The 25,986-nt window shown below is 50.2% G+C and overlaps 8 protein-coding genes across 8 annotated transcripts; 3 read left to right on the top strand and 5 right to left on the bottom strand.

Annotated features, from left to right (window-relative positions):
* Positions 1–411: 411 nt before the first annotated feature.
* HER10_EVM0009896 (major facilitator superfamily transporter) lies at positions 412–2,274 on the bottom strand (the record flags this gene model as incomplete). Its single annotated transcript, XM_035479368.1, has 4 exons — positions 1,954–2,274; positions 1,567–1,851; positions 802–1,489; positions 412–730 (listed from the first exon to the last, which is right to left on the bottom strand). Exons 1-4 carry the CDS (start codon positions 2,150–2,152, stop codon positions 412–414), a joined length of 1,491 nt encoding a protein of 496 aa, XP_035326308.1. The 5' UTR covers positions 2,153–2,274.
* A 1,778-nt stretch (positions 2,275–4,052) lies between these two features.
* On the bottom strand, positions 4,053–5,712 carry HER10_EVM0011431 (protein kinase domain-containing protein; the record flags this gene model as incomplete). The annotated part of the gene is made up of 2 exons (XM_035480864.1): positions 4,053–5,029; positions 5,241–5,712. 2 exons carry the CDS (start codon positions 5,710–5,712, stop codon positions 4,053–4,055), a joined length of 1,449 nt encoding a protein of 482 aa, XP_035326348.1.
* Positions 5,713–7,814: 2,102 nt separating this feature from the next.
* HER10_EVM0008491 (uncharacterized protein) lies at positions 7,815–9,890 on the bottom strand (the record flags this gene model as incomplete). Its single annotated transcript, XM_035478009.1, has 2 exons — positions 7,815–8,918; positions 9,183–9,890. The coding sequence occupies 2 exons, from the start codon at positions 9,888–9,890 to the stop codon at positions 7,815–7,817; spliced, it is 1,812 nt and encodes a 603-aa protein (XP_035326271.1).
* Positions 9,891–10,429: 539 nt separating this feature from the next.
* On the bottom strand, positions 10,430–12,171 carry HER10_EVM0004213 (uncharacterized protein). The gene is made up of 2 exons (XM_035473865.1): positions 11,898–12,171; positions 10,430–11,838 (listed from the first exon to the last, which is right to left on the bottom strand). The coding sequence occupies exons 1-2, from the start codon at positions 12,037–12,039 to the stop codon at positions 10,475–10,477; spliced, it is 1,506 nt and encodes a 501-aa protein (XP_035326142.1). The 5' UTR covers positions 12,040–12,171; the 3' UTR covers positions 10,430–10,474.
* Positions 12,172–14,100: 1,929 nt separating this feature from the next.
* Positions 14,101–16,744, top strand: HER10_EVM0000558 (nonselective cation channel). Its single transcript, XM_035470334.1, has 4 exons — positions 14,101–14,511; positions 14,579–14,607; positions 14,659–14,760; positions 14,819–16,744. The coding sequence occupies exons 1-4, from the start codon at positions 14,303–14,305 to the stop codon at positions 16,594–16,596; spliced, it is 2,118 nt and encodes a 705-aa protein (XP_035326023.1). The 5' UTR covers positions 14,101–14,302; the 3' UTR covers positions 16,597–16,744.
* Positions 16,745–18,026: 1,282 nt separating this feature from the next.
* Positions 18,027–19,073, top strand: HER10_EVM0012828 (pectinesterase; the record flags this gene model as incomplete). Its single annotated transcript, XM_035482210.1, has 1 exon — positions 18,027–19,073. One exon carries the CDS (start codon positions 18,027–18,029, stop codon positions 19,071–19,073), a length of 1,047 nt encoding a protein of 348 aa, XP_035326386.1.
* A 3,019-nt stretch (positions 19,074–22,092) lies between these two features.
* HER10_EVM0002049 (uncharacterized protein) lies at positions 22,093–22,959 on the top strand (the record flags this gene model as incomplete). Its single annotated transcript, XM_035471776.1, has 1 exon — positions 22,093–22,959. The coding sequence occupies one exon, from the start codon at positions 22,093–22,095 to the stop codon at positions 22,957–22,959; it is 867 nt and encodes a 288-aa protein (XP_035326076.1).
* Positions 22,960–23,503: 544 nt separating this feature from the next.
* Positions 23,504–25,750, bottom strand: HER10_EVM0013270 (uncharacterized protein; the record flags this gene model as incomplete). The annotated part of the gene is made up of 6 exons (XM_035482634.1): positions 24,955–25,750; positions 24,848–24,884; positions 24,603–24,786; positions 24,440–24,548; positions 24,098–24,382; positions 23,504–24,005 (listed from the first exon to the last, which is right to left on the bottom strand). The coding sequence occupies exons 1-6, from the start codon at positions 25,299–25,301 to the stop codon at positions 23,504–23,506; spliced, it is 1,464 nt and encodes a 487-aa protein (XP_035326399.1). The 5' UTR covers positions 25,302–25,750.
* Positions 25,751–25,986: the final 236 nt, after the last annotated feature.

Below are 25,986 nucleotides of genomic sequence, written 5' to 3'. Positions count from 1 at the left end.
GTGTTCAACACCTCGAGATGGGTGATGAAGGTGATTGAAAGCTGTTGGAAATTGGAAAGCCACCCTTGCATAGACATGCACAACGCTTAAGGGAATACGTATGCGATGTAGATCAAAATGAGAAGGGGCCAACAGTTCAACTCTACTCCAACAACATGGCCCAAAGATGCCTCGAAGACGACGAAAGTCGTGTAGTTGGAGAGCTTGCTCTGTGATTGCGGCCTATCAATACCCGAAATCACTTAACGAAAGACTGCTGGCTGTTGTGAGCGATAACATGTAGGTCCTACTTAGGACCGGATGTTGATGCATCGAAAAGGCGGGGTAGCATAAGTAATTTATGCAGAGGAATTATTTTCATTATGCAGGTCAACCATCAAGGCAACTCCTACTTCATCTCGAGACAGATGACTACAGCAGATACCTGTAATCAGGAGACATATCTCCGAGCTCCATCTTCTCGTCTTCCGTCAACGATGACTCCGCCGCGGTGCGATCTCTGTGCCTGTTTGCAGACCAACAGCCAATTGCATAGACCAAACATGCAAGGCCGCTGAGTATAACAAAAGCGATACTGATGCTGTAGCCAGGGATGTACTTTGGCGCATCCTTCTTCAGGAAAGCGAACACAGCAATGATACCGCCGATGTTACCGAAACCAACCTGCCAAGCACTGCCGATAGAACGTCGGTGGTGGCCACCCAGGTTCATGTTGAACCAACAAACAATACTAGAAGGCTTAAGTTAGCACGCAGTTCAATCACATCTACAGAGCATGCAGATTGCGTTGGTTGGACTTACATTGGCATGGCGGTGTACGCGCCCATTGCGACAAGGAACAGCGCCGCATACTGCACAGACGTGTTGTTGTGAACAGAAATCAAGATGGCGAACCCAGCGATTGCCACACAAATAGCAAAGATTGCGAATCCGAACCGGTGTCGCGTCTTGTCTGAGATAAAGGCAATGATCATCGAGAAGCCAAAGGCCACAACCCAGGGTGGCACGCTGTGCAGCTGCGTCTGGATGCTGTCGTATCCGTAGGTCTGGATGATACCCGGTGCGAAGTAGGCATACCCGTACGCCGGGACGATGAGACCAAAGTACATGAAGCCTCCGACAATGACCTTATAGTCCTTGAAGATGCGTCCAACGTCGCGGAAGGTGATCTTACGCTCAACGGCAGAGCGGCCCTGGTCCGCGCGCAAGCGTGCCGACACAAAGGCCTTCTCGTCTTCGCTGAGCCATTTCACGTCCTCTGGAAAGTCGGGCAGCCAGAAAAAGAAGAAGACGCTGACGACGACAGTCAGGAGGCCTTCGAGGATAAAGATCCAGCGCCAGCCGGCGTAGCCGCGGACGCCGCTCATCTTTCCGATCGCTGCAGCAAGAAGACCGCCGAATGCGCCGGCGAGGGTGGTGCTGTTGAAGAAGAAGGAGTAGCGGCGCTGAGCTTCGTGGCGACGGTACCACATGCCGATGAGGTAGAACGCTGGAAAAAAGATATGTCGATCAGCTTTGTGAACGAAAGGGATTGGCCACATCAAGGAACAATTGGCGGTCGCATACCTCCCGGAAACATGCCCGTCTCAAAAACACCGAGGAAGAAGCGCGTCGTGCAGAGGCCAGCATAATTCTGCACGAAGCCCTGGAGCATGGTGACAAGGCCGAAGCCAAACATGTTGATGCTGAGCCAGACATGGGGCTTGAACTTCTTTAGGAGGATGTTGGAGGGAATCTCGAGGAGGATGTATGGCACGAAGAAGACGACGAGCGCGTTGTTGTACAGTGTGCCGTCCAGCTCGAGCTCTTTTGACAGTCCGAAGACATTGGCGTTGGCAATATTTACGCGATCTAGTGGGTTGCGATTCTGATCAGCATGCAGGCAAATGCAAAGGCTTCGGGCGATGGCTGCTGTCGAGTCGCCGCAGTTTGAGGGCAGGGGAGAGAGCTTACCGAGGAAGGCCAGAAGGTACATGACACACAGGAATGGGATGACGCGGAAGTCGATCTTTGTGATGAGCTTCGACTCTGTTGTGTGAGGAGGGCATTCGATGGGGGCATCATCGCCATAGACCGGTCGATCTAGGTCTGTCGCATGGTCAAGGGAGCGCGATGGCGACTCCGCAGCCTTGTTCTCCTTGTCGAACTGCATCTTGGGGGTCGATTGAGCTCAATGGCCCCTGAGTGTTGGTAAGATTGACGAAAGTAGAACTCTCCAACCAACAAGGACGGCCTCGCGGACACAAAACCCGGCAAGAGAGCAGAAGAAACAGAAACTTTGAGAGTACAGCGAAAGACCAGACGGAGCCGAAGATCTCTCAGGGTGGCCGTCAGCTTATATTTCGTCACCCATTCTTTTTCCTCCACGACGGTTTCTGTCTAGCAAGGTCACTCACTCAGTTACTTTTTTTCTTTCTTGCGCCCGACCTCGGCGCGACGACTCACACTCACGACAGGGTCGGTGATCCTCCCGACTCCACAGACTGTCCTCGAAAAGGACGGCACCAACGCGAGTCTAGGCCCGGGTTGGAGTAGACCGGCAGCGGTAGCATCGAGCAGGGATGGGGGTTTGCAATGGGTATTGATCATCCCTTGCTGCTTTGCTGGGGCTGCTTGGCTTCCTTGCTTGTCGCCCCAACCTCCCACCCGAACCCCGCGTTTCCTCTTGGTGCGAAGCAAGCAAGCGGCTTCCCAATAGTATGCACGTTTGTGCAGCCTTTTGAGGGCTAGAGCCACGCGGGACGGGCATCGGCGTCATGTGGGAAGCTGAATAATACCAACTGACGGCCGTCAACGAGAGACGGCGTCTCGTATCCGAAGCGAACCTCTCATATGCCTGGGAGAGTCGGCATCCGTAAGCAAGCTCTTATTCTCCGGAAGGCTTTCGCGGGAGTTACCCGAGACTGAATTCGAGCTCACTCTGGGATCATCAAATCTTGAAAATTTGCCCCGTAAATTCTCAATCGTAGCTTCACAACTCCACCCCGGCTCCGGGTCGGACTTGGCTCTGATCCACTCCGTCCGCCGATGCAGGAAGTGTGAGTAATACTGTCTGCTGCGTAGTCACAATTTGTCTTCCTGGTTGACTCGAACGTGTTGCCTGTTGGACTGAATACCAGAGTACGACTGGAACGACTGGTCAGAATGTTCTCGGTCCGATGGATGCTGCAGGTGGATGTAGGGTCATGCAGATGAGACAGAGACAACCGGACTTAGGAACCAAAGGCGGACGCCGCCGGATGCCCGGAGCTCTCCCCCACACACCTGCGTTTGGCTGAGAGCAACTTTGCGTCGAAAACAACAGTTCGCATTGTGGCGTTTTGGATCGCTTGTGCACATTTTGACAGAAGTTCCTGACAAGACACGCCTCGACACTTGGCTCTACCACTAATTCAATTACCCCGCAAACCTCAAGCCACGCGCCAGGAATGCAGCCTTCCCGTAGCTTCACTGAAGTGTGGGGGTTTGAGGTATTCTCTCGTTTCCAGGACCTCGGTTTGCGTTTGAGGAAACTTCGCGGGTATGAGATGATCGGTTCGTCTCGGCTCCTAGACCGCGGATCATGTTGCGTCTAATGTGAGCTACGTCGGCGCAGTTCCGCGCTCGGCTCACCAAGGAGGTCGAATTCGAGCAACATGCTTCGTATACTTAGGCTCTTCAACCCCAACAAAGCCACCAATCACGAATAGATTGCACTAGAAATGCACTCCCCTTGAACGCGAGGCTTGCCTTGCCATGACAATGATCAAATCACAAAGTGGCTGATTTGATTGATGAATAGTTCTTTTCAATATGTCGTGGGTTCCAGAATAGAATGAGTTTGAGTTGAAAAGTCTTCAAGCGGCCAGCGGCGCCGTTTTGTTGCAGAGGTATTCCACTTTCTTTAGTGACCAAGTACGGCAACGGGATGGCATCGGCATGTGTAATCTTAATGCGATTTACAAATGATCCGTAACTACAGGTGACGCCAGCACTCCAGCCGTTTCTCTTCATTTTTGTCAAATTTCCTCTCGCCTAGACACGGCACAGACGATAAACACAAGCCGAGCGTCTCATGCCCCCAAAGCCCATTTCAGATTGCGCCACCAAGAAGTTGGAGACAATAGAGACAGAATGTAGGCCAATCTGTCAAAAGCGCCAACCGCCAACCCAACGGCCACCGACTTCGACAACAACGGGGGCTTCTCGTGTTCTTTGCGCCTCTTCTCGTAAGCCACCTCCATAGCTTCCTTTGCCGGAATGCCCCATTTCTGCATCCATGGGTCGCTGATTAGCTCTTCTGCTGTCACCCTGTCTTCGGGCTCCCAGCGGAAGATCCGCATCAACATCGCTGCCAGGTCCTGTAACTCCTCCTCAGGCACAAAAGTCTTCTCTTCAGGGAACCTGTCCATGGCTCTCTGGTCAGGGATCAGCTCCAGCACTCGTCGTTTGATTGTGTCCGGCTCCGCAGGTGTCGGATCCGACTTGCCATTTCTGACGTAGTTGCAATTATCGTCAATGTGCTTGTCGCGCTTTTCCCAGGCGTCCCACCACGATGCCGGCGGTTTGCCCATACAATGGACCATTGTGGCAAACACACTGTTATAACCAGGAACGTATGTCCCGAAGATATCCATCCTGCCGTAAAGCTCGAAGATGAAGCATCCCAGTGCCCAGACATCAGCGGGATAGCTGATGGGCAATTGCAGCTTCTTGGCGATCATCGATTCGGGGGCCCGATATGGCTCGGGCGTGTTGAGTTCGTACCGCGTCACTAGCTCCGGTTGCCATGATTCACCGAAATCCTTGATCTGTGCCCGTGCTTCCGACAGCTCCAGGTCGTCACAGTCCTGCGTAAGAAACATCTTCCATAGCATGTATGGGGGCGCGTTCTTTGGCAGAGGGTATTCTTCATGGAAATCGGTAGCCTCCACACAAAGATCCATCGGCAAGATAATTGGTTTCCCGTATTTCTCGTAGATTTCTTTTACTGTCAGGCAAGCGAACTCGCCAGCCGGCATAGCTAGCATCACATTCCCTCCGTGGAGATCTTCGGCAATATCCTCATGGTCAGCCTTATGTGTATTTGACGTGTTAGATTGGAACTGAGAACTTACCACCATGCACAATATGCTTTGAGTGAATGTATGCAACCCCGAGCACCAGTTGTGCCGCCAAAGCTCGTGCAATCTCAGTAGGGAATACGAATCCTCTGAATTTGCTCTCCGCTATCGTGGCACGTGTTGGCTCGCTAACAAGACATTCGTGGGTACCATTGGGCCCATGGTGAAGAAAAATGTCGTTGTAGTAGCCTATGACGCGATGGCCAGGATGGGACGAGTCGTCTCGAAGCATCCTTGAGATTCTCATCTCGTCACCCGTCGATGAACTCTCACTTTTCGAGGCACAGATCTTCACAGCAACCTTCTTTCCTGTCTTGGTGCTATGTGCAAGCCACACTGTGGAGAAGGAGCCGTCTCCAAGTTTGTTCACAATAATGTACTTGCCATTTCCAAGCTGATCGCCAAGTTGAACAGGATGAAACATACCCTCTTCGTAGGCCATGTACGGCTCCTCAGGCTCCTCATTGTCCCAGTACTGATACGAAAGATTGTCTCGTTGTTCTTCGGTCAACGGTTGACTTTGTTGCTCAGCTACGGCGGCTTTGATGTACTTGATGATTGCACTTTTAGATTCTCGATTGAGGTGGAAGAGGTCCCATATGAGCCCCATATCGAAAAGCTTGATGTCAAAGTTTGGAGAATGCGATTTTGTCGTTGAATATTTTCTCAGTGGTAGAATGGGTAAAGTAGACATGAAAGATGAACACTGGCAAGCGATTGAAGCGAACAACATAAACGGGTGTCCTGGGGTTTATGACATCGATTCCAAGTAAAGTGACCGAAGGCAACAGAATGACTACGACAAGGAGTGCCAACCTCAAACATGTGCGTGATAATACTGTCAAAGCGGGTACAAAGACGGACTATTTGTTGCTGCTAATATCCCTAGGCCTAAGGCCTCTGCGTTATTCTATATCTTTAGCACAATGGACTGAAAGCGCGGGTGTGAATGTGTGAAAATAGGAACAAGGAGCAATCTCTCACGTAGAAAGATAAGGCAGGGCAAAGCACTGTGGCCAACGGACTGCATTAGGGGGCTTTCAATCTGGGTGGTTAGACCGATCAAAGTAAGACACTCTAAGTTTCAAAATATTAGCGGAACAAAAGGACGAATGCGACTTCTGGTGGCCGGTTTATGAATGGGTTATCATCAATACATGTACACAAAACATTTACCACAACATCGTACTCACTGAAAGGCACTGCAATTGTGATTATCTAAAATGTAACAATGAAAATTTAGCTACAGATTCTATACAGAAGGCGTGAGAAGGGGTCGTTGTCGGCAAGCTAGAGACCTTCTTTCATCTTCTTGGATATGAAACTTAAGGTAGTGGTCTCTAATTCCGATCGATCATCTTTGTTAGCATTTTAGGACTACCTAACTATCCTAGAAGAGCCTTTCTTAGTCTCTACGGAATACAGATGATATTGAAGAATAACTATAAGTCTCAATTATTGCTCGTAGTTCCAAGTACTTTCTTATTATAGAGCATCACGCACATCGACACTCCACCAACGGTAATTGCAGCAGCCAGGCTACAAACACCACAAATTTAAGACCAAAAGAAAACCAACAAAATGTCAGGTATCAATCCGCCCAAGGGATATGTTGAAGTGATCTGGAAAATCAACAAACCGGGTCTTTTGAATAGTCAACATCCTCTTGATTTACTCAAAGCTCACTGGAAGACAGCACTCTTGAATCAAAGTCAAGTGCGATCTCTTCTCATCAGGTATGTGCATTTTTACTTCAGAATTGTCTATCACTGATTTAAACCTTTGCTCATCACTGCTTTCTTTGGTTTAGGTCTCATTTGCACAAAATAACCAAAGCCGGCTTTCGGCCAAGTGGTAAGCCTGCTTACAGAACGGATAGATGGCATGTGACCACGTCGTACAAGGTAAATGATACAATGTTTCGCACAGCACATGGGTACACCACTGGCGAACATGACTTCAATCCAAACTCCTCAACCCTGGCAAACCGACGACCACAGCTGGTTGGCTACATAGGCAGCGATGGCACACAACCTTGGCCATCCGAAGATCTAAATCCCAAGAAGCACAGGAAAGAATGGTATTCTGAAGCAGGACTGCACAGACTAGTCAGAGATGGCAAAGAGAAGTTTCAACCGACGCCAATATCTTCAGATCGCTTTGCTGGAATTCTGAGAGCAGTCGCGGTCTAGGAGATACAGCAAGCCAGTGAAGAGCGGCTTCAGAGAAGCACGTCGATCGAAAGTATACCATGACGAGGAAAAAAAGGTGAAATGGTAATCTGGTTGTTTGGTAAGAAATGATTGACACTGAGGTAGGGCTATTGGTCTGTACCCGTAGGGATTCGTACCCGTAGGCGGTAGACGCAAAGCATCTCAACATTGTAGAATTCATCGTGTTTCCCTTCTGACATGGCCTTTCATTCTAATCTAACAAACGTCTTAGAAGCTGAGGTGTAAACTCACCATTGCGCTGTCAAGTACACGGCGCAACAATCACTGTGTAGGAAAGAGATTTCATCTACTTACCTTACTGGGCTAGGGCTTTGCCTAAATAGAACAATATGGCCCCAAACCAAGCGCCTTTCAATCATCACTTGGATTAAATACGCAAACTAATTTGAAAACAGTGCATGGTTGCTGCATTGTCAGAACTGTGAGATCTATCATATCTAGCCACGCTCGATTCTGCGAGCATTTGCTGGAGGTGCATCTAAATCAGCCCCATCCAGCCTGATGGGCTACCCTTTGCTGGAGCCTTTGCTAGAACCACCACCATAATCTTGTCTCGAGCAACTGGAGCCAGCGTCATGTCTGAACCCTGTTTTGTGGGAGGCTTTGAAGTTTTCGTTCTGAACCTGAATGAGAATACCAACTGTCCCTCTAGAGACTGGGACTGTCTCTGTATGTCGATGCAACTTGGATGAAGTGTTTGTGCGTCAATGGTAATCTCAATTTCCGGCAAATCTTCCATTGGCGCACTCATTGTCACGGATCCTTCGACAAGAATATCAGCCAACAGCGGGTTAGTGTCATCAGATGCTGGCACCGTCGTGAACGTGCTTATAATTAGCTTTGGCCTCGGCGATTTGTTCTTCTTGTTGTTTGAAAGTTGAACAAGATCAGATTCAAGATATGGCGTATGTAGCGGAGGACTGCGATGTTTTGTTCTTAATTCGAAAGCGTTCGCCCATCTCAGAAGTTGGACATCATCATAAGCTCTGCCAGCGAACGTGAGGTTCATGGGCACACGCTTGTCTCTCAGGATGCCCATAGGAACTGAGACGGTAGGTATGCCGAGATGTCGAATGGCTCTGTTTCCGTTGCTGTAGTGGACGCCATTTTGCCAAGCCAGTGATGCCCCCTCAAAGTCTGAGTCTGCGTTGGCAGGTCCGACATCGCCAGCAGCGGGAAAGACAGCGCAATCGCAGCCGATTTCCGTGAGCCAGTCCTCGAGAAGAATCTTTCGCATGCCCTCTAGAGCTTTTAGAGCTTGATCCAGACCTTCTATATCAAGAATAGTCCCTATTTTGGCGTATTCGGCCAGCCGGTGGTACTGAATTGCGTTGGGCTTCTCGAAGTGTTGTAGTTCCGCCTCAGTCCTCATACTGTCTGGATAGATCCTCGAAGCGTCCACTGCAGATATATCCGGGAGCTTTGAATCATTGAAGTCTCGAAGGAAGTTGTTCCAAGCATGTGCCACTAATGCGCCTCTCTCAGTAGCATGCCAGTCCGCCGGCCTTCGAGGACAGCTTTCCGGCAGAAGGTTGTCATTTTCGTAAGCTGTCAAAGGCGGAAAGTCGGAAACCATGACGATCTTTGCGCCAAGCGACTCAAGATCCTTTCGTGCTTGCTTCCATAACTCAATACTTGCTGGACTCGTTTGGATAGGCTTTGCTCCTTCAGGTACCGGTCCACTGAGGAAGATCTCTGGCACAGCAATAACCAACCCAGACAATGTGTCTGATGAGCCAAGGTCTCTGAAGCTCTCAGGCCGGTCCTTCCAAGGTTGCGGTAATTGGACGCTTTTCTGCTCTCGCCATAAATCGCCTTTGGCAACTGGGTCTGGTGCAGTAACGACATCCAGGAGAGTCAACATGTCCTTCATGCTTCTTGTATGAGGCACTGGTACGTCGCATGTTGGATACAAAGGCCAACTGCCGCGATTTGATAGAAAAGTTCTCGAAGGAGTGTAAGCGATAAGCGCATTGTTGGAAGCAGGCGACCTGCCGGATGAGACTGTCTCGCCCCCAAGCCCAAAAGCTGCGAACGATGCTGCTGTGGAAACAGCCGATCCGTTGGATGAACCTGAAGCAAATGCTGCAGCCAGATAGTCTGGGTTGTAAGGATTCTCGGCCCTTCCCCAAATGCCCCTCTGCATGCCGCCGCAAGCCATTGCAGGCATGTTTGTCCGGCCAATGAGCACCCCGCCAGCATCTTGAATGAGCTTCACAAGAAAAGCGTCTTCGTTGGAAATCAGATGTTCGAAAGCAGGAGATCCTGCAGCGGCTACCATGCCTTTGACTTTGTAGCTGTCTTTGACCGTATAAGGTATCCCTTCCAGGGGCCTGACTTTCTCGCCAGATGCCCTTCGGTCATCAGACTTGGCAGCTTGCTCGAAAAGGTCATTGTTAAGGATCGGAATCGAATTCAGGGCAGGACCACGACAGTCGTAAGTGCTGATTCGGCGAAGCAAACGCGCTACAAGCTCGACGCTGGTAATTGAACCGCTGTTCAAAGCATTCTGTAAATCTTCGATTGAGGCTTCGACGATATTGAGTACGGCCATGATTGCCGATAGATTGACGATGAAGATAAGGAAAATGATGTAGAAGACAAAGACCTGTCCAAAGAGCATAAAGATAAATGTACCTCACGTTGTACCGAGCCCAACGTCCACGATCGACTTACATTCTCCTATCTGGTCGGCCGGCTGTCTCCAGTTTTGATATGCAGGCCCGATAGGCCAGCCGGATGAATCCGGGGTTTGCGACCTTGTCGTAATTCGTTACGGCGGCTTACAAGTGGATGCTCCCAGCTGGCTAATGTTCCCCCACTCGCGAAATCCCGCACGTTAGCTAAAGTCCGTTGGTGGAATAGTTAATCGGATCTTTGCCGATAGGTAGGATGATGATTCTCTGACCACCACTTTCCAAAAAGTGGCAAAGAGCTGATGCCCATGATTGTGTTTAACGCCTTGATGGCTTCATCAGCTCAAATTGCCATGTTAATCTACCTGACGCGTGGGACATTAGAATATTGATAGACTTTAAGGAGATGGGTCTAGGCCTACAATTGTGAATATTATTGAAGGATCATTGATTTGAGGTTGGCTTTCTCTGCTAGTAATGAAAAGTCTACAGCAAGACTACTTCAAGTGAAAAATCGAAATTTGGGTGATTTCTCGCCGTCATGCAACTCTGATGTATCCACATCCTGAGCTTGAAGGTTAACACCCTGGGCCCTGTTCCTTCGCCGGTTCTCCAATTTCATCCAGCCGCCGAGGATCAACGCCGATGCCATCGCCAACACGTTGCAGCAGCAGGTAACAATGAGAGTAGGAATGTACTTGGGCGCATATTCGGTCCGGAATGTTGCAGCCGATAAGATTCCAGCAAAGTTACCCAGACCTACAAGCAAACCTGTTGTGGCAGCGCGGCTGTTCTCGTTCAAATTGTTGTTATTGTGCCATGATTGAACCAGGCATGAAGGTGTATACGCCCCTGCAGCCATGAGGAAGCATGCAAAGTAAGCCAATTCACGGTTTTCCAAAACGTCGATCGCGATGAGAATGACCATGCCGACTAGGGAGGTTGCCAAGGCACCGACGATGTGAAATGTCCGTTCGTGGAAGTAGTCGGAGGAGTATGCTGTCGCCAGGAGTACCACAAAACCAACAGCGTTAGGGGCAACGGTCCAGAGATTCGTTTTGACGACGCTGTAGCCGAGACGCTGTACAATCTGGGGCAAAAAGTTGGACGTCGTGGCAAAAGCGACGGGATAGTTGAACGCGATGGAAAGCCAGAAAACAAATTTCCAATCCTTCCATAGCGTAAAACACTCTTTCCAATCAAACTTGGAGTCCACTTTATTGGAACCATCGCGAAGGGTCCTGGCTAGAGCTGCGGCCTTCTCTCTGTCGTTGAGAAACCAGGCGGTTGCCGGAGAAGCTGGCAGCCACCAAAAGGCTACGACACCAACAAGTACGGTCAGAACGCCTTCAATGAGCATAAGCCATTGCCAGCCTTGGAGTTTAGTGCCTTCGATCTGGAAGACACCGTAGGAAATGAGGCCGCTGAAGGCTGCGGCTAGGAGAGCGCTGCCGAAGAAGATGGCGACGCGAAAGCCGAGCTCGGATCGCTTGTAGAATAATGTGAAGTAGAACACTACGCCGGCGAAGAAGCCGGCTTCGCATGCGCCGAGAATCAGTCGGAGTACCAGGATCCCAGCGAAGTTCTTCGATGCGATTTGGACGGTTGCGATGCCGCCCCAGACCACCATCAGCGTTGGTAAGACCCATCTTGCAGAGAACTTCTTTGTGAGGAGATTGAGCGGAAGATCCAAGGTTCCGAAAGGGATGTAGAAGAGAAGAATGAGCAGACTGTACTCGTTCCCTTTGAAGTTGAGGTCTTTCTCAATTCCGTCGGTTTTGGCGTTGCCCAAATTGGAGCGGTCGACCGCATTGAAGAAATACATCAGAGAAAGATACGGCAGCAGATAGAAATCAAGCTTCCTCACTAAAAGCGGCATGATGTCAGTGTCAACCTAAACGAAGATGTCCTTGACAAGAGCTTACCATAAGATCGTTCTCCTTCAGGGTCAACCACCACGCTGCTGCGATTTTGGGGGGAATGCAGTGAAGAGGCCTCGACGTCATCAGAGGATCCGCGCTTGAGGTCCTCGTCAGATTTGGCCGGTATTTTGCTTTCGGTCGCCATTGTTGTCGATATTGGACGTTAAGCTCAATGTGTTTCTGAAGTACGATAGTGCCCCTGCCACCTACGGATGTGCGCAACACGTCTGGTAAGACCAAACGCCAACTGGTAGACCTTCAAATTGCTGCTCTGAAGGCTTGATATAAGGCGCCCATCTTCACCCACTCTTGCGCCGAGAATGGGGGTGATTATGTACCCTGCAGCTAGATGGGGGCATCCTTGTGATTGGAGCATGCATCGGGGAAAGTTGCATATCAGCCATATCTTATCTTGAGCGTGCAGCAAGTTGTGTCTTATCAAAGTCGAATGTCCGGGCTGCAACTAACAACTCCGGCATCGTTAGCCGATACGCTCTACTACTACCCGAAGGATCAATACTACGTCCATTGTCTACTTGTACCCTTATTGCCGATCACTCACTTATCTTGTCTCACGATATTAGTCACCGATACCTTTTTTCGATAACAACCAATGGGGTTGATGAGCTACTCAGAAATTCATGGTGTCTTACCTACGAATGTTGGTTTTCAACGAGATGAGGGCATTTGAGCGTAGAGGTTCCTTTCAGTGATTGAGTTAAAGTCCGTGATTACAAGAATCTCGAGGCAAAATCCGTACTCAAGAAACAGACTGCACGCGCCGGGGCTTCTACAAACGAAATAATTCAAACCAAGGAGGTCTACTTCCCTGTCTTTCCATGAGCTATGGGCAAGGCCACCCTGAGTACTTTGTTGGTACACTGATATTACTTGCAATTCTACATGCAGAACTTGCATCACTGCAGCTTGAGGTTCTCGTCAATTTATTTCGGCCACTCTTCTAACGTTTCTTCGTGTTTTGTCAGTAAAATAGTCAACCTCGTCAAACGTAGTCTTCGGTGACTCTAGAAAGAGGTTACCTATCGTTACTGTCTGATTTGGCGCATCATGCCCTCAAGCCATGACAAAGTCAACGCTGTCTGAGCCTTTGCTGTAAAATGAAATCACTCTTGTACTCTACCAACTGCCATTGAAAAAACGGTCCAAGTCACTTTTGAAGGCTTTTCATAGGTGAACATAAATCGTGAAGCTATAATGGGCAAGTGGGAAATAGGCACGGCCTTGAACGTCCGTGACTATCACATAAGGTAATTTGCATCCTTGACACTCAACCAGGGTGTCTGATCCACACCCGACATGTAGGTCTCAGTAATGCGAAACACCAACTGTAGTCCCAGTCAAGGCTTTTCAAAGAACAAGTGAGTAGTGAGCTGTACCAATATAGATTTCAAGTGATTAACCAGACGTATGTTGTTGCGGAGTACCTTTGCGGGTCAACCAGTATCCACAGCACTACGGGCTAGGGACAGGGTTACAGCAAACCCATCTCCGCTTTCACGAGCATCGTCAAATCAGCGTATCTGAGGGCTTGCCCTGATACCTGAAGCTCCATACTCACAAATCTGCGCCGCCAATCTCAACAATCACAGGTTCTTCAACCATGAGACTATGGAAGGGTGGCCGAGTTGGTTATGGCGCCAGGTTAAGGTCAGCTTAACATCTGTTTCCTGGTGGGGCAACCCGCGCGAGTTCGAGTCTCGTCCCTTTCATACCTTTTGCTCTACGGCTTGATGAGGTTGCAGATCACCTTTTTGGCCTTGTAATCTAAGAGCTCGTCGTGACCGTTGGGGACTAGGAGCTCAGTAAGTGCCTGATGATCGTGTGCTAACGGCCTATGCATGAAAATCCATGCGTAATGTTGAAGAATCACCTATCTAGCCGTGTGTGGCTTGCTGGAAAGATGGGTGTTGTTGTAGGTGAGCGTGTGGTGAGACATCTGATCTCATCTCATCCGGGTCATCTAAGCTTAAAAGCGCCTCACCTCGGTGAAGAAATTTAGAGTTGTCGGTCAACTGGAAATGCCGCGGCGTTTATCCCATCTACGTCAGGCGGCACGAGCGTGGCAGTGCAAGCTGCTGATCGGATCGCGTTAGTGTCAAGACAGATCGAGTCAGGGGACATGTGTAGATAAACCCCTCACTGGGAGGCAGCCCGAGCGCATAACTGCATGCGACATTTAAACATCTCTTTTTGAACAAGTCGACAACATGCAGACCACTGACCTTTAACACGACAGCTTGGGACCAACGAGGAGAGCTGCATCGGCTAGGATTGTGGGTGGCTGGGCAAACAGGAAACATAACGAGGAGGGTGTCCCGGACGACCTTAGTGTGACTGAGCACTACAAACAAGACGTTCTCTCATCATTACAACTCCCCTAACGTCAGATGGAAGACGGAGAGGGCCCCCGAACCCCGGATTTGATTGACTGGACTCGACCGCTGTCACCATGGGGTGACGGAGATTCGAACACGCGTGCCGCCAACGCCAACGACGAGCCCGATTTAGAGGCAGAGCAGCATGTCTCTGTCAGCGCCACCGCCAGCGTGAGCGTGAGCACTGAGGTGCCGCCCTCCGTGTATTTTACGATACACCGGTAAGTTTGAGAGTTTTTGCTGCCCTCATATCGGAATACCCGTAGCTGATGGAGAAAAAAAAAACAGAATCAGGCGACTTGTACTTGCAAGCATTGGTATGAGTAGCCGTTGTTTCAATTGCCGATTTTCACTAACAATAATCCCAGATGACCCCTATACCCTAGATCAGCTCCGCGAGCCTAGGATGAACTCATTGGTTGTCCGACCTCTGGTAGATCGCCTATACGATCCTGACGATCCAACTGTCGGTATGTTTATTGCTTGTAAACTTTGATTCAGCCAAGACGGCAGAGCTGATCCGTAAAGTGTACTGCCTCCTCGCCAATCGGATTCAGTTTCTCAGACAACACATCAGCACCGCTCATCATACTGTTAATGTTGCGCGTGCGACTCTCTGCGAACTCGTCGCAAGTCGAGTACTACGTCGATATCACGAAGACCACCCAGGCCAGATAGGCTTACTCATCCTGGCACATATTCTCGTCGAAGGGTTCGACCCATTCCAAGGTGCTCCCGAGGAAGTTGAGAGCGAATGCAGGCAAGCCCAGTGGCCTATTCAGCGCCGAGACGGCCATGAGAGAAAGCTCACGACTTTGGAGCTGGCCATCATTTCCGAAAGCAAACTCTTTCTGAGTTCTTCAGCCTGCCAAAGGCTCGTCGACGCGGTTTGGCAAGGGGTCGTCACTTATACCCCCCTGTCGTTCGTCGACATCCTCCCGGATCACTACGAGTATGCCTCGGTTTCGCTCTATGAGCCTCATAGGGCACCGTTACTAGACGATAGGCGCCTCATCGTACCGTGGATCAGACAGGTGACTGAGCTATTCCAGTTCGTCACTCTTGTCGGCCTGTATCTCTTGACAATGGTATATCGGAGTAGTCCTACCATTAGTGGATGGGAATGTCTGTTTGCCGTTTACACGGCCGGGTGGACTCTTAACGAGTTCGCGGCAATCATTGAGCATGGCTGGGCAGTTCACTCCCAGACTCTGTGGTCATTTCTCGACATCACGTTCAGCTTCATATTCAGCTGCTACATCTTCGCTCGGGTATATGACGTCTTGGCGTATGGTGGCGTCATCGCTGACGGCTACGGGGTGCACATTCTCTGCTTGGCAGCTCCTGTACTACTTACCCGCGTGGCCTTTACGATCATGCCGGACAACATTGTTTTCATCGCCATGCACGCCATGATGAAGGACTTCACCCGGCTAACCTTCATCTCAATATGGTGCTTCATGGGCTTCTTCCTGTCCCTACAATGGCTCATAGGTAGCAACGAGACGGCGACCAACGGAAGCGGTCAACCTGCCTTGAACTGGTACGATACCTGCAAGTGGCTCATCTGGACGTGGTTCGGCTTGGATGGCACTGGGATTGACCGCTCTGATGAGTTCCACCCCATTCTGGGGCCAGCTTTGATGATTGCATTTGCATTTCTTGGCAACATCCTCTTCCTCACGATCCTGGTCGCGCTGTTGAGTAATACCTTCTCAAAGCTCATCGCTGACGCGCCTGCGGAGATCCAATTTCGACGAGCAGTACTCACCTTTGCCGGTGTGAAAAGCGACTCAATCTTTGCTTACCCCCCACCGTTCAACCTGATGGCCATCGCGATCCTCCTCCCGCTCAAGTCTGTTCTCAGTCCGCGATCCTTCCATGATCTCAACATCTCTGTCATCCGAACATTGAACGCGCCAGCGCTCCTCATTATTAGCGCTCTGGAACGCCGCCGTCTCGCTCACCCCCGTCGCGCACGGTCGCAGTCTTTGTTGAACTGGAGCTTCAGTGGGTTCAACCCGCACGGAGACATTCAGGCCGTTTTCAAGGTGGAGCCGCCGCCCGGGGTGGAGCGAGAGCTGGAGGAGTTGGATAACCTGAGCGATGTCGGCTTCGCGGAGAGTGAGCTCGGATCACGAGTATCGTGGGATGTGAATAGGTCAAGATCGCGGCGGAGAATGGCGAGGAGAAGGCGGCCTGGGAGAATGGTGTCTCCCATTAGTGTGGTGTTCCCGTTGCCGAGTGTCCAACGGGCCGGGACAAACGAGTTTGAGCCGTTGTCCGGATCGCCTGCCAGGCCGTAGTTCCGTCAAGTGGCCAGTCACGGCACCCAGAATACCGACACATATTAAATGTTACGTGGCTTGGTTTGGGGACGGGGAGATAGGGCTACAGCGGCCCCGGACAGGAACTGACGATTACCCCCGTCGCGTCGGGCCCGGGGAAGGGACTACCAAAAGGAGATTTAATTGCATGCTGCAGGCTAGAATCGTTGGCTAGACCAGAGCCTCAATACGAAAAGTTCAAAGTCCGCGTATATTGAATGCTTGTCGTGAAAGAGCCAAGCGCTTGTAGTTGGTCTCGATTGACCGCCGCTCATAGAGTTTGCGATTGGAAATTGCCATTTCTTTGTCTTTGCTGTTCAGGTAATCAATTTTCACTCAAGCGGCGGTTGACAACGCAGCCCAGGTTGTTTATTCTCAGGGGCTGATCCGGTAAACTACTACGCAAACTCAAAGGCCGTGAGTACTATAATCGAGTCAACTCCATGTCGATCTGTTTGTGCAAATTGAGGGGAGTTTCAGATAGTATCCACCGGCTGCCGGTCTGTCCGCCAAGGCAGTTTTGAACAACGTTGGTGATGCTATCCCTGAAAGGATTAGAAAACAATGCCATTTCTTGGTAGTGATAATCAAATAGACTTTGCAAACTGGTTCGACTGCGCATTTCCGAGAATCTGCGCGGCGGGCGTCCGCATCACACGCCTTCCGCAAGGCAACCCGAGCTCGGAGAAAACCTGCCCAACGTTTAAATAGCCAAAACCTTGCTGAGAGCTTCCTGTTTGCGAGCATTGATCCGAGCTGCAGAGCAATGCACTTCGGGCCTAGTCTCAATTACTGCACGGTCACACGGTGAACAACACGAGGGGTAAAAAAACCAAACTGACGTCTTTTTTTGTTGCTGTTCACCGTCAAAGACTCGAAGCGAGGCGGTAAATCTCGAAAACGTGGCGCAACACTAGAGCGTTTACCCGCAGACGTCCACCAATAAAGAAATAATTTGGAGCTTGGCCACCTCCTTATGGCTTGACTCGTGATCCCCTCACGATTAGTTAGCCAAGAGCCGCAGCGAGCCCCGGGAGGGAAGGAAACTAAATAAGGGTGCTTGGCAACATCCCAGTGACACGGGAGACGCCATTGGAGGAATGTTCGATCTGAAGTCTCCGTCCTGCACTCCGCATGCAAGCCCTTCCCTGCACCAAGTGCCGTGGTCCCGCTGGTGTAATTGGATGTAACCCTATCGAAGGCCTTCAGATGAACGCAATCGACTAGAGTGCAAGGACGAGGTCTTTGGGAAGACCATCAGACCAGGGAAATCTGACCCAGAGCTTCGGTTCTGGGTTTCCCATGATTACTTGGTGAATAAATATACCGCGGCTTTCCCCATGTTTTGAAGTTACAGCGTCTCTGCCCACTCTATTCTGTCTTTACCTTCTTCTATACACTCATTCATCATGGTTGCGTTTCTCCAACTTCTTACATTCGCCGTGGCAGTCGTCGCAGCTCCGGCCGAGGTTTCCCTCGACGTCGGCCTCGGTGGCAAGAACTGCGACGGCAAGTTCGCCAGAACTCGCCCTTCTTCCAACTCGCTGGTCGTCGATGCTTCCGGCAAGCAACCTAACAGCTACCCCACGCTTAACAGCGCCGTCGCCGCACTGAAGAACGTCACCGACGACCAGAGCATCTTCATCATGCCCGGCACCTACACCGAGCAGGTCCGCATCCCCAACTACCTCGGCAACCTCGTCATCCAAGGATACACCTGCGACTCTCGCGACTACGCCGATAACCAGGCCACCCTCACGAACAACCTCTCCCGCACCATGGCCAACCTCACTAGCAACGACCAGACCGCCACCCTCCGACTCTGGGGAGACAACATCAAGATTTACAACCTCAACATTGCCAACACTTTTGGTCAGGCCGACAAGAATGGCATGGCGCTGGCTGTCAGCGCACAGAAGACCAATCTCGGCTTCTACGCTTGCAAGATTACCGGGTACCAGGACACCGTCTACGCCAACGAGGGCAGACAGATCTACGCAAAGACCCTCATCAACGGCGCCGTCGACTTCATCTTTGGGTTGCGCGCCGCCGCCTGGTTTGAGAAGTGCGACATCCAGACCATCGGAAAAGGCTACATCACCGCCAACGGCCGCGACGCAGCCAACAACACTTCCTTCTACGTCTTCAACAAGGCCAACATCACTGGCACCAGCGGAACAGCCTCCGTCACCCTCGGCCGTCCCTGGAGACCTTTCTCTCGTGTCGTCTTCCAGCACAGCGAGATGAGCGATGTCGTTGCGCCCATTGGCTGGTCTATCTGGGACAAGACGCAGAGCACAGCCGATGTCTACTTCAAGGAGTTCGAGAACACGGGTCCCGGTGCGGCAGGTGTCAGGGCCAACTTCAGCTCCACGCTTACCAAGGCTGTTCAGGATGTCGAACTTCTCGGCGAGGGATTCAAGAAGGAGTGGTGGGTTGACGCTTCGTACTTGTAAACGGAAAGTATTCTTTTAATAGCGTAGCATACTTTATCATACCAAAAGTTTAAGTAGTTTGCCTGAGATAGACTATTACTACAACCGAGTTCAATTCCAAAACAGCGACGGGTACATCTCTCAATGTCACTAAAGTATACTTGATCTACGCACGGTCAATGATGTGTAGGTGACTATCACGCCACGAAACTTCGGGCGTCTAGGCGCTAAAATTCGTGGTAGATGTACTTGCTGAGAGCGATATCTTCTTGTTCTTATGTCGTCAAGAGTTCCTCTCGTAGAAGGCGGGCCTAGCTCAATCGTTTTCTTCGGATCCAATGTGGATGCATACATTACCGCCGGCCGATGGGTTCGGTGCCACACGTGATACCGTGCGGGTCAAACTCACGATTACACGCAGTCGCAGTCAAAGCTACATGTAAGCTTCCTGCTTTTATTTACAGTTCATCATGTTCCCTCTTACATGCAGTACTGACCTCATGAACTTTCATTCGTGTCACCCACCAGTGGCTTCACATTTGCACATATCGCCGATGTTGTCGACCTCTTCCCATTTCGAGCGTCGAATTTGATGATGAGGCGTCTGATTGGGCCCGTCTTATATCTCAACCGCTGAACACCTGGACTTTCTCGCCATGGCTCGTGAAGCTGAATGTTTGTACTTCGTCTAGACAGGGTGTGACCACCAACGTCAAGTACGATAGCAATGCCACTGCTATGGCATTCACAGGCAATCACTCGTATTTTCCTGGTTGAGCAGAGTGCTCCAACAACATCTTCCGAAGGCATCTGCAGGCGCTAGCGCAACAAGCCCATGTCCGCACGTTGATGCGTAGCACACGGGTTGAAAGAACTGATTCATACTTCCGCGCTTTCGGCCTACGCCGATGCCAGGCAACCGAATTCATGACAATTGCCTTCCAGATAGGGAAATCTTCAAATAAGCAATCGGGGCTCTAACACCAAAGTCCCTCCGAGGATCCATCGTTGAGGCCCTACGAGGCTAAAGTAGATGGGGTGCCCGCAGATGCGGTGGGTCGATGTAAGCATATTATGGGAAGGCACGAGCCGTGATCCGAATGACCCCAGGCGAATCGACATGTTATCTCCTACGTTGATGGTGTCCACGACCTCGAAAACAGCCGATTTCGCTCCAGAAAGATAGACAGTGGCATGAATTCCGAGTTTGACTTACTCAATATCTAAGGATACGAACAGGTTGTTGTTTCCCGGAAGAGCTCCGAAGCTCTATAGCTAAATCTGGCTCTATCACGTTGATAGTGAGGAAGAGCTCGGCAGTCTGCAAGGCTAGATGATTAAAGTCAAATTCTTTGCCAAGATCATCGGGTGTCTCGTATTGGCCCACCGGGAAGGAATGCATCGAAAGTCCCTGTCAGGTTTAAATCCTTCCGGTCAGATTGAGAAAACGGGACCTGATCTCACACCCGGCTAATCGGCATGCGGGGCATGTTCACGCCGCAACGGGGCACTCGCCCGAAGGATCAGCGTACTTCGATCGAAAGAAGCTCAGTAAGACTTTTTAATACTTAGTGTCCGGGGGTTCTCGGTATCGACTGCAGTGATACCTCCCTAGGGCTGCAAACTTCTTTCGGTAGAGACATCCCTACGGTACCTACACACGATGGTAGACATACTCCTATCTGGGCGCCATCTTGAGTGGGTCGCTCAAACCGAAGCTGACGATTGTGAGTTCAAACCTGTCAGAAGTTGTTTGATGTGTATAGCAAAGACTAGCAACTGATGGTGTGGCAGGGCTGTTTCTTACAAGCCTCATCACAACGCTCTACCTGCTCTACGTTGCCTGCACGACTGGCGTGCGATTCAAGAAAATCGGTCAGTTCACTCGCGACTCGCACCACTCGTTTTATCAATCTAGACTGATTCGTCGCTAGTCGGATGGGTCTTTCTTGGGTTTGTAGAGTCGATGGTTTTGTTTTTCCGAGGTAACCGCGAAGGTCTAGACTTAGCAGGCAAGCAACGGCTATTATTTCTGTGGGCTGGTCAGCTGTTCACTTGTTTTGTCCTCTTTTTGTGGTCATTGCAGGACTCAAGTTTGGAACTGGACGAATCCCTGAAGAAAGGCTGAGAAAATAGCTGTAAAATCATGGATCTCATCAATCGGCTGAGTCAGATTGGAGTACGATCAATGCCCGAGATAGCTTTGGTCCTGGCGAACGGTGTTGATGCCGAGATGGAACGTATTGGCACCCTTCAGAGCCTGGTGGACTTCAAATCAAGCCATAAGCTTGAAGTAATTCTTCCATAAGACAAGGGCTTCTTGGGTACATGGAGCCGGTTGGAGCGTACCAAAAAATTCACATCTGACTAACGTGTCTAACTTTCTATCGTGAGCGTTCTCAGAGATATCTGCAGTGATCAGATTAGAGGTTGTTCGATTTCGTCTCGAAGACTTCCGCGAAATTATAGTTCTGAAACTGTCTAATCGCCGCAGGAGTCCTCGGGGCCCGAAAGCAGAGTTTCCATTCTCAGAGAACTTCCTATATCTGGTTGTGAAAAATACTCATCCTTGCACCTGTCAGCATGGTGTTGTATTGTGTACTTCCGGCGAGTCGGCAATTTTCCTGGAATGGTCAAGTGTGCCATTTCAACGCTAAACCGGGTCTCTATGTGGTCAGCGGCTAGTCGGCAGCATCCGACTACTTTTCGGCGGGGAAACATGGATCATCTCCTGACTTTGAGCAACTAGAAGTTCAACTGCCCCTTGCAGGGCTATCCGTTACTAGTAAGCATACAGATTATCTTCTGTAACTGCCTGGAAGTGTGGAACTTACACCTCAAGACACGAGGAGGATTGTCTCCATACTGATATCGTGAGCTTATACGACGCGGGCGGAACTTTGGTATGGCTATGAAATAATCAAATAGTTATAAAAGCGATGACCTACCTACTCCATGGGTCACAATCTCAACTCAGACAGACTCTACCAAGTCAAGGCTTCCAGATAATCCATCTATCTTCCATTATTATCACTTCAGAATGTTCTTTCTGCCAATTCTCGCAACTCTTCTGGGCAGCGCCATTGCTCACCCTGTGGTTAGCAATGTTACAACTCTGGAGGTTCGTGAGGTGGGCATGAGCCCTGTCTCTCCTCTGACTGCCCGTGCAGAGTGCTCGACTCTCTCAACTGTCATTGAGCAGATCGGCACCAGCAGCGAGGTCGCCGTGTATGCCACCACCGGTGGCCTCACTGCCCTGTACGTTTGCAGACGTATCAACGGGCGTGAATGCGACACTCTTGCCAGCGCCATCGCCGCCGGTGTTGCAAGCATCTTCCTGATCCTGCAGAGATCTGGGGCCATCTCCGCCCGCGATAGCAGTACCGAGTCCCTCGTCGACTTCCTCACCCGGGAGCTTGCCGCCGATGGCTCTACTTTCGAGTCAATCACCGACGCTACCCCCCACCTGCTCGCTCGCTACGACTCTGACGAGCGTACCCCTCAGTCTGTCGCCAGCGTTCATGGTCTCAACTTCCTCAACACCACTCTGAACCTAGACGTCTACGACTTTGGCGACGGTGAGGGTCACATTTACCTTCCTTTCGATGAGGAGCAGGAGCCTATCACCAAGCGCATGGAGAAGCGTGCCTCTGCCCCTGGCTTCAAGATCGCTTACACCACCCGTCTCCAATCCAAGCTCACTCGCGCCCATCAAATTGAGATTTCCCAGCGACTTGCCACCTACTGGAACACCCGTGCCAGCTGCTGCAGCCTTCACGATCTCATTGGCTTCGTCAAGACTGACCACACTGCCAACTTTTACTATCGAATCATCCCTGAGACTGTCAACTTTGGCCTCAACTACGAATCTGTTGACATTTGTGGTGGCATGGCAGGCTACTTGTAAGCGAAAACGGCTCACGTTCTGTTCCAACATTTTTTGTTGGAGGGGGTAGATTGCCCTGAAAGATGACGACTGGTGGACTTTTCACTAGATGTACGAAACTTGGGATACAATACTTGGCGGAACTTTGGTTATTATAGTTGACAGTGGCAAAGACTCAACTATAACAAGATACTGTCAAATCTCGCAATACGATGTCCTGAGACCGTAAAACGATGTATTTTCATCTGAGAAGAAAAAAATTTGAATAGTTTAGTCGCTGACACTTAAAGACTTGAAATTGCCATAGATGTAATCACATATTAAAGTAACCAGAGACTAGGTCTATTGCTGTGTATATCCACCTGTGAACGGTTTCTCAATAGAGCAGCACTTTGAGAAAGGCTGGGTACGGATGTATTAATTCTATTTATCAGTTCACGGTGTAAAAGGCCCGCAACATTTTGCAACAATCCTTCTTATTTACAGTTGTGTACCTGACACAAGAATTACATACAAAACAGTATTATGATGATGTATAGCGAGCGACACCTGCCTGCAACTCCAATTATGTGGCTGGGTACGTCTTCTCAACTACCACCCCGCATGGGTAGTTGTCCTTTCCAACCTGACTTCCAGCAATGTTCATCAGTGTATTCCACAGACTCGTGCATACAGGGAGGGAAAAGAAACCGGGTGTCTGGACGCCCCCTGTCCACATGAGCTGATCCACGCCTCCGGCACTGTCGTCCAGGGAGACGGTGTAGCCATTCCGGTTCCCGTTGTTCAGATAGCCGCCGTATGAGCTGATAACAATGTCTTCCAAGGTAATACCACCCCAATTCTTGCCGTCGAGCACGTCGTGGGTGGCACCCGCCATCAGCTGAAAGGGCGGGTCAGAGTCTGGGAGACCAGGCGTATCGGCTTGCACGTCGACTCGGTAGGTCCCGACAGTCAGGACGTAAAACTGATTGCCATTCCAGCATACACCAGCTTTATCATGTGTCTCTTGCGTCATGTAGGGGTTCAGAGTATTGGGCATGGTGCTCGAACACGCGTCACCGGTCTTCCTATAGGTCAATATCTGTTAGCCATGCTGTTTGTTTGACCTGTGCGGAACCAGCGATGTGGCAAACGATGCTTTAGTGTAGTATCAACTTACAGCACAAAAGGCGTGTAAGCAGCAGGCGCTACTTGCCACGCAATGGGAATCATCTGTCCGAACATGATGGTCTCGACCACATTCACCATGCCGGAGAGATTAATGTCGACCGGCAGCATGTTCATCATGCCGTCTCTGATGAAAGACTCAAGCATGCCTATGGTGGTGCTATTCGACCCGGAGAAGATCTCGGACAAGTAGTCCTCTTGCGTCTTCTTCCATACATCGAACAAAGCGCCCATCGCAGAGGTCAAATCGTTTTGCACGCTCGCAGAGTCTTTGGCACTGTCTCGCGACAATTAGTTGACTGACCTTGACAAGTACGCATGACACAGAACTTACGATTTCGTGTTGTCTTTGCCTAAAGCAAATGAGGCGGATATAGCGCTGTTGAAAGTGTCTTTAGCGAACCCGAAATTGTTGCCCGCAAATATCGCGGCATCCTTGATGACTTTCAAAGATAAGATTAGCTCATTGTTCACAACAGTAGTTCAGCTAGTCATACCGATATTCCACAAGCCAGCTGATGCCATGCCGATGCCAAATGCCATCACATCCATTATAGTCTTAATTAGAGTCGACTGATCATCTGCCTTCAGCTGAGGTGCGAACGTAGATGTGAAATCTCCCATGGCGGCAGATATGCTCAGCTGCGCATCTTGGAGCGCCTCGTGGTATTTTTGATACACCTTGCCATCAAAGTGTTAGCCGACTCGATCGTCCAAGATCAGGCTTTTGGGTGCGTCTTACATCGTGTAGTTTGGAAAAGGAGTTGAGGAGAAGGAATCTGTGCACATTGTCAGGTCAGAACATTCTCAGGAAGACTTCCAGTCCGAATTGATGCAGACTGGACTTACCCTGCTGGGTGCTTTGTATCAGCACACTGAACTGTTGTTGAGCATGGTGTGTTGACAGGATCTTGGCAATCCCAACCTTCCGGTCCGCCGTAAAAGTCGCTGATAAAAGCCGGAAACTTGAGCTGGGCTGATGTTGTTCCTGGTTTGTAGGCTTGCCATGCAGCAACAGCTTCTTTCCACGAAGTATTTGTGTCAGCTGATGCCCACCGGACATTAGCCAGAACCTTTGCGTCGGTGATGTTGGCGTCGGAGCATGTAGTTTGCTCCCATTTATCAGTACGTGTCCAAAGAGTGGTAGGGATGGCATGAGCGTTAGACGCCAGAAGAAGGAAGGCTAAGTTGCGCATCGTAGTGTTTGATGTGATAGTGAATGTGGCGATGCTGTAAAACCAAGAGTTCTTGTTGCGTTCCTGGCGAGTCTAGATAGTAATAGACTTGATGATGACAAGAGTTGATTGACCCCTTTGTGGTTCCGCAAAAAGGCTCGACCAACTCTGAGTCGTGAAGTACCAAGGCGCTTCAATAATTGTAGGCAGAAAATCCTCCCACGTGTAAGCTGGCTTGCACGGTATTGGTGTCGCCTGGGGACAATAATGGGCCAGGCGAACCTGTGGAGGATTTCGAGATTCCCATGGTGACACTTTGATCACTTGAAGATCAGTGAGAATCATTTGGAAATATGATTTGGGACGAAACAAGCTTTTAATATATCAGAGTTACTCACCTTACCTAGCAAGCGCGCAGCACGTTTTCTGAACTGAGTCATTGCCGCAAATGAGCGCAAGAGGATTTTCAAGCACGTGGGCCCGTAAGTGGTCAACGTAACAAAGATTATGGGCAAACAGCAAGTTTTCTGCCCTTTGCTCTCATTATAGTACGGAATGTCGGCATGGCTGGCCCCAATGGCCCCGGTGCTATTTTTCTTCGCGAATCACATAGCGCGTTTGTATGGAACTTTTAGCACCGCGAGTATCCAGTCGTCATGCCAGGCTTTCCGATATCTGATGTATCAATAAGCAGGAGTCTTAGCTT

This window comes from Colletotrichum scovillei (genome assembly GCF_011075155.1).
Source record: "Colletotrichum scovillei strain TJNH1 chromosome Unknown Contig00012, whole genome shotgun sequence".
In the NCBI taxonomy this organism is placed as follows: Eukaryota; Fungi; Ascomycota; class Sordariomycetes; order Glomerellales; family Glomerellaceae; genus Colletotrichum; species Colletotrichum scovillei.
Note: the sequence above shows the minus strand (reverse complement) of the source record. Positions and strands in the feature narration are given on the sequence as shown.

What these genes read in the sequence shown, in the direction of transcription:
- HER10_EVM0000558 (XM_035470334.1), top strand. Translation starts at nt 14,303, where the DNA reads ATGGAAGACGGAGAGGGCCCCCGAACCCCGGATTTGATTGACTGGACT. An exon ending in GTGTATTTTACGATACACCG is followed by an intron (nt 14,512 to 14,578) that starts GTAAGTTTGAGA and finishes AAAAAAAAACAG; the next exon opens with AATCAGGCGACTTGTACTTG. An exon ending in TCCTGACGATCCAACTGTCG is followed by an intron (nt 14,761 to 14,818) that starts GTATGTTTATTG and finishes TGATCCGTAAAG; the next exon opens with TGTACTGCCTCCTCGCCAAT.
- HER10_EVM0004213 (XM_035473865.1), bottom strand. Translation starts at nt 12,039, where the DNA reads ATGGCGACCGAAAGCAAAATACCGGCCAAATCTGACGAGGACCTCAAG. An exon ending in TGAAGGAGAACGATCTTATG is followed by an intron (nt 11,839 to 11,897) that starts GTAAGCTCTTGT and finishes TGCCGCTTTTAG; the next exon opens with TGAGGAAGCTTGATTTCTAT.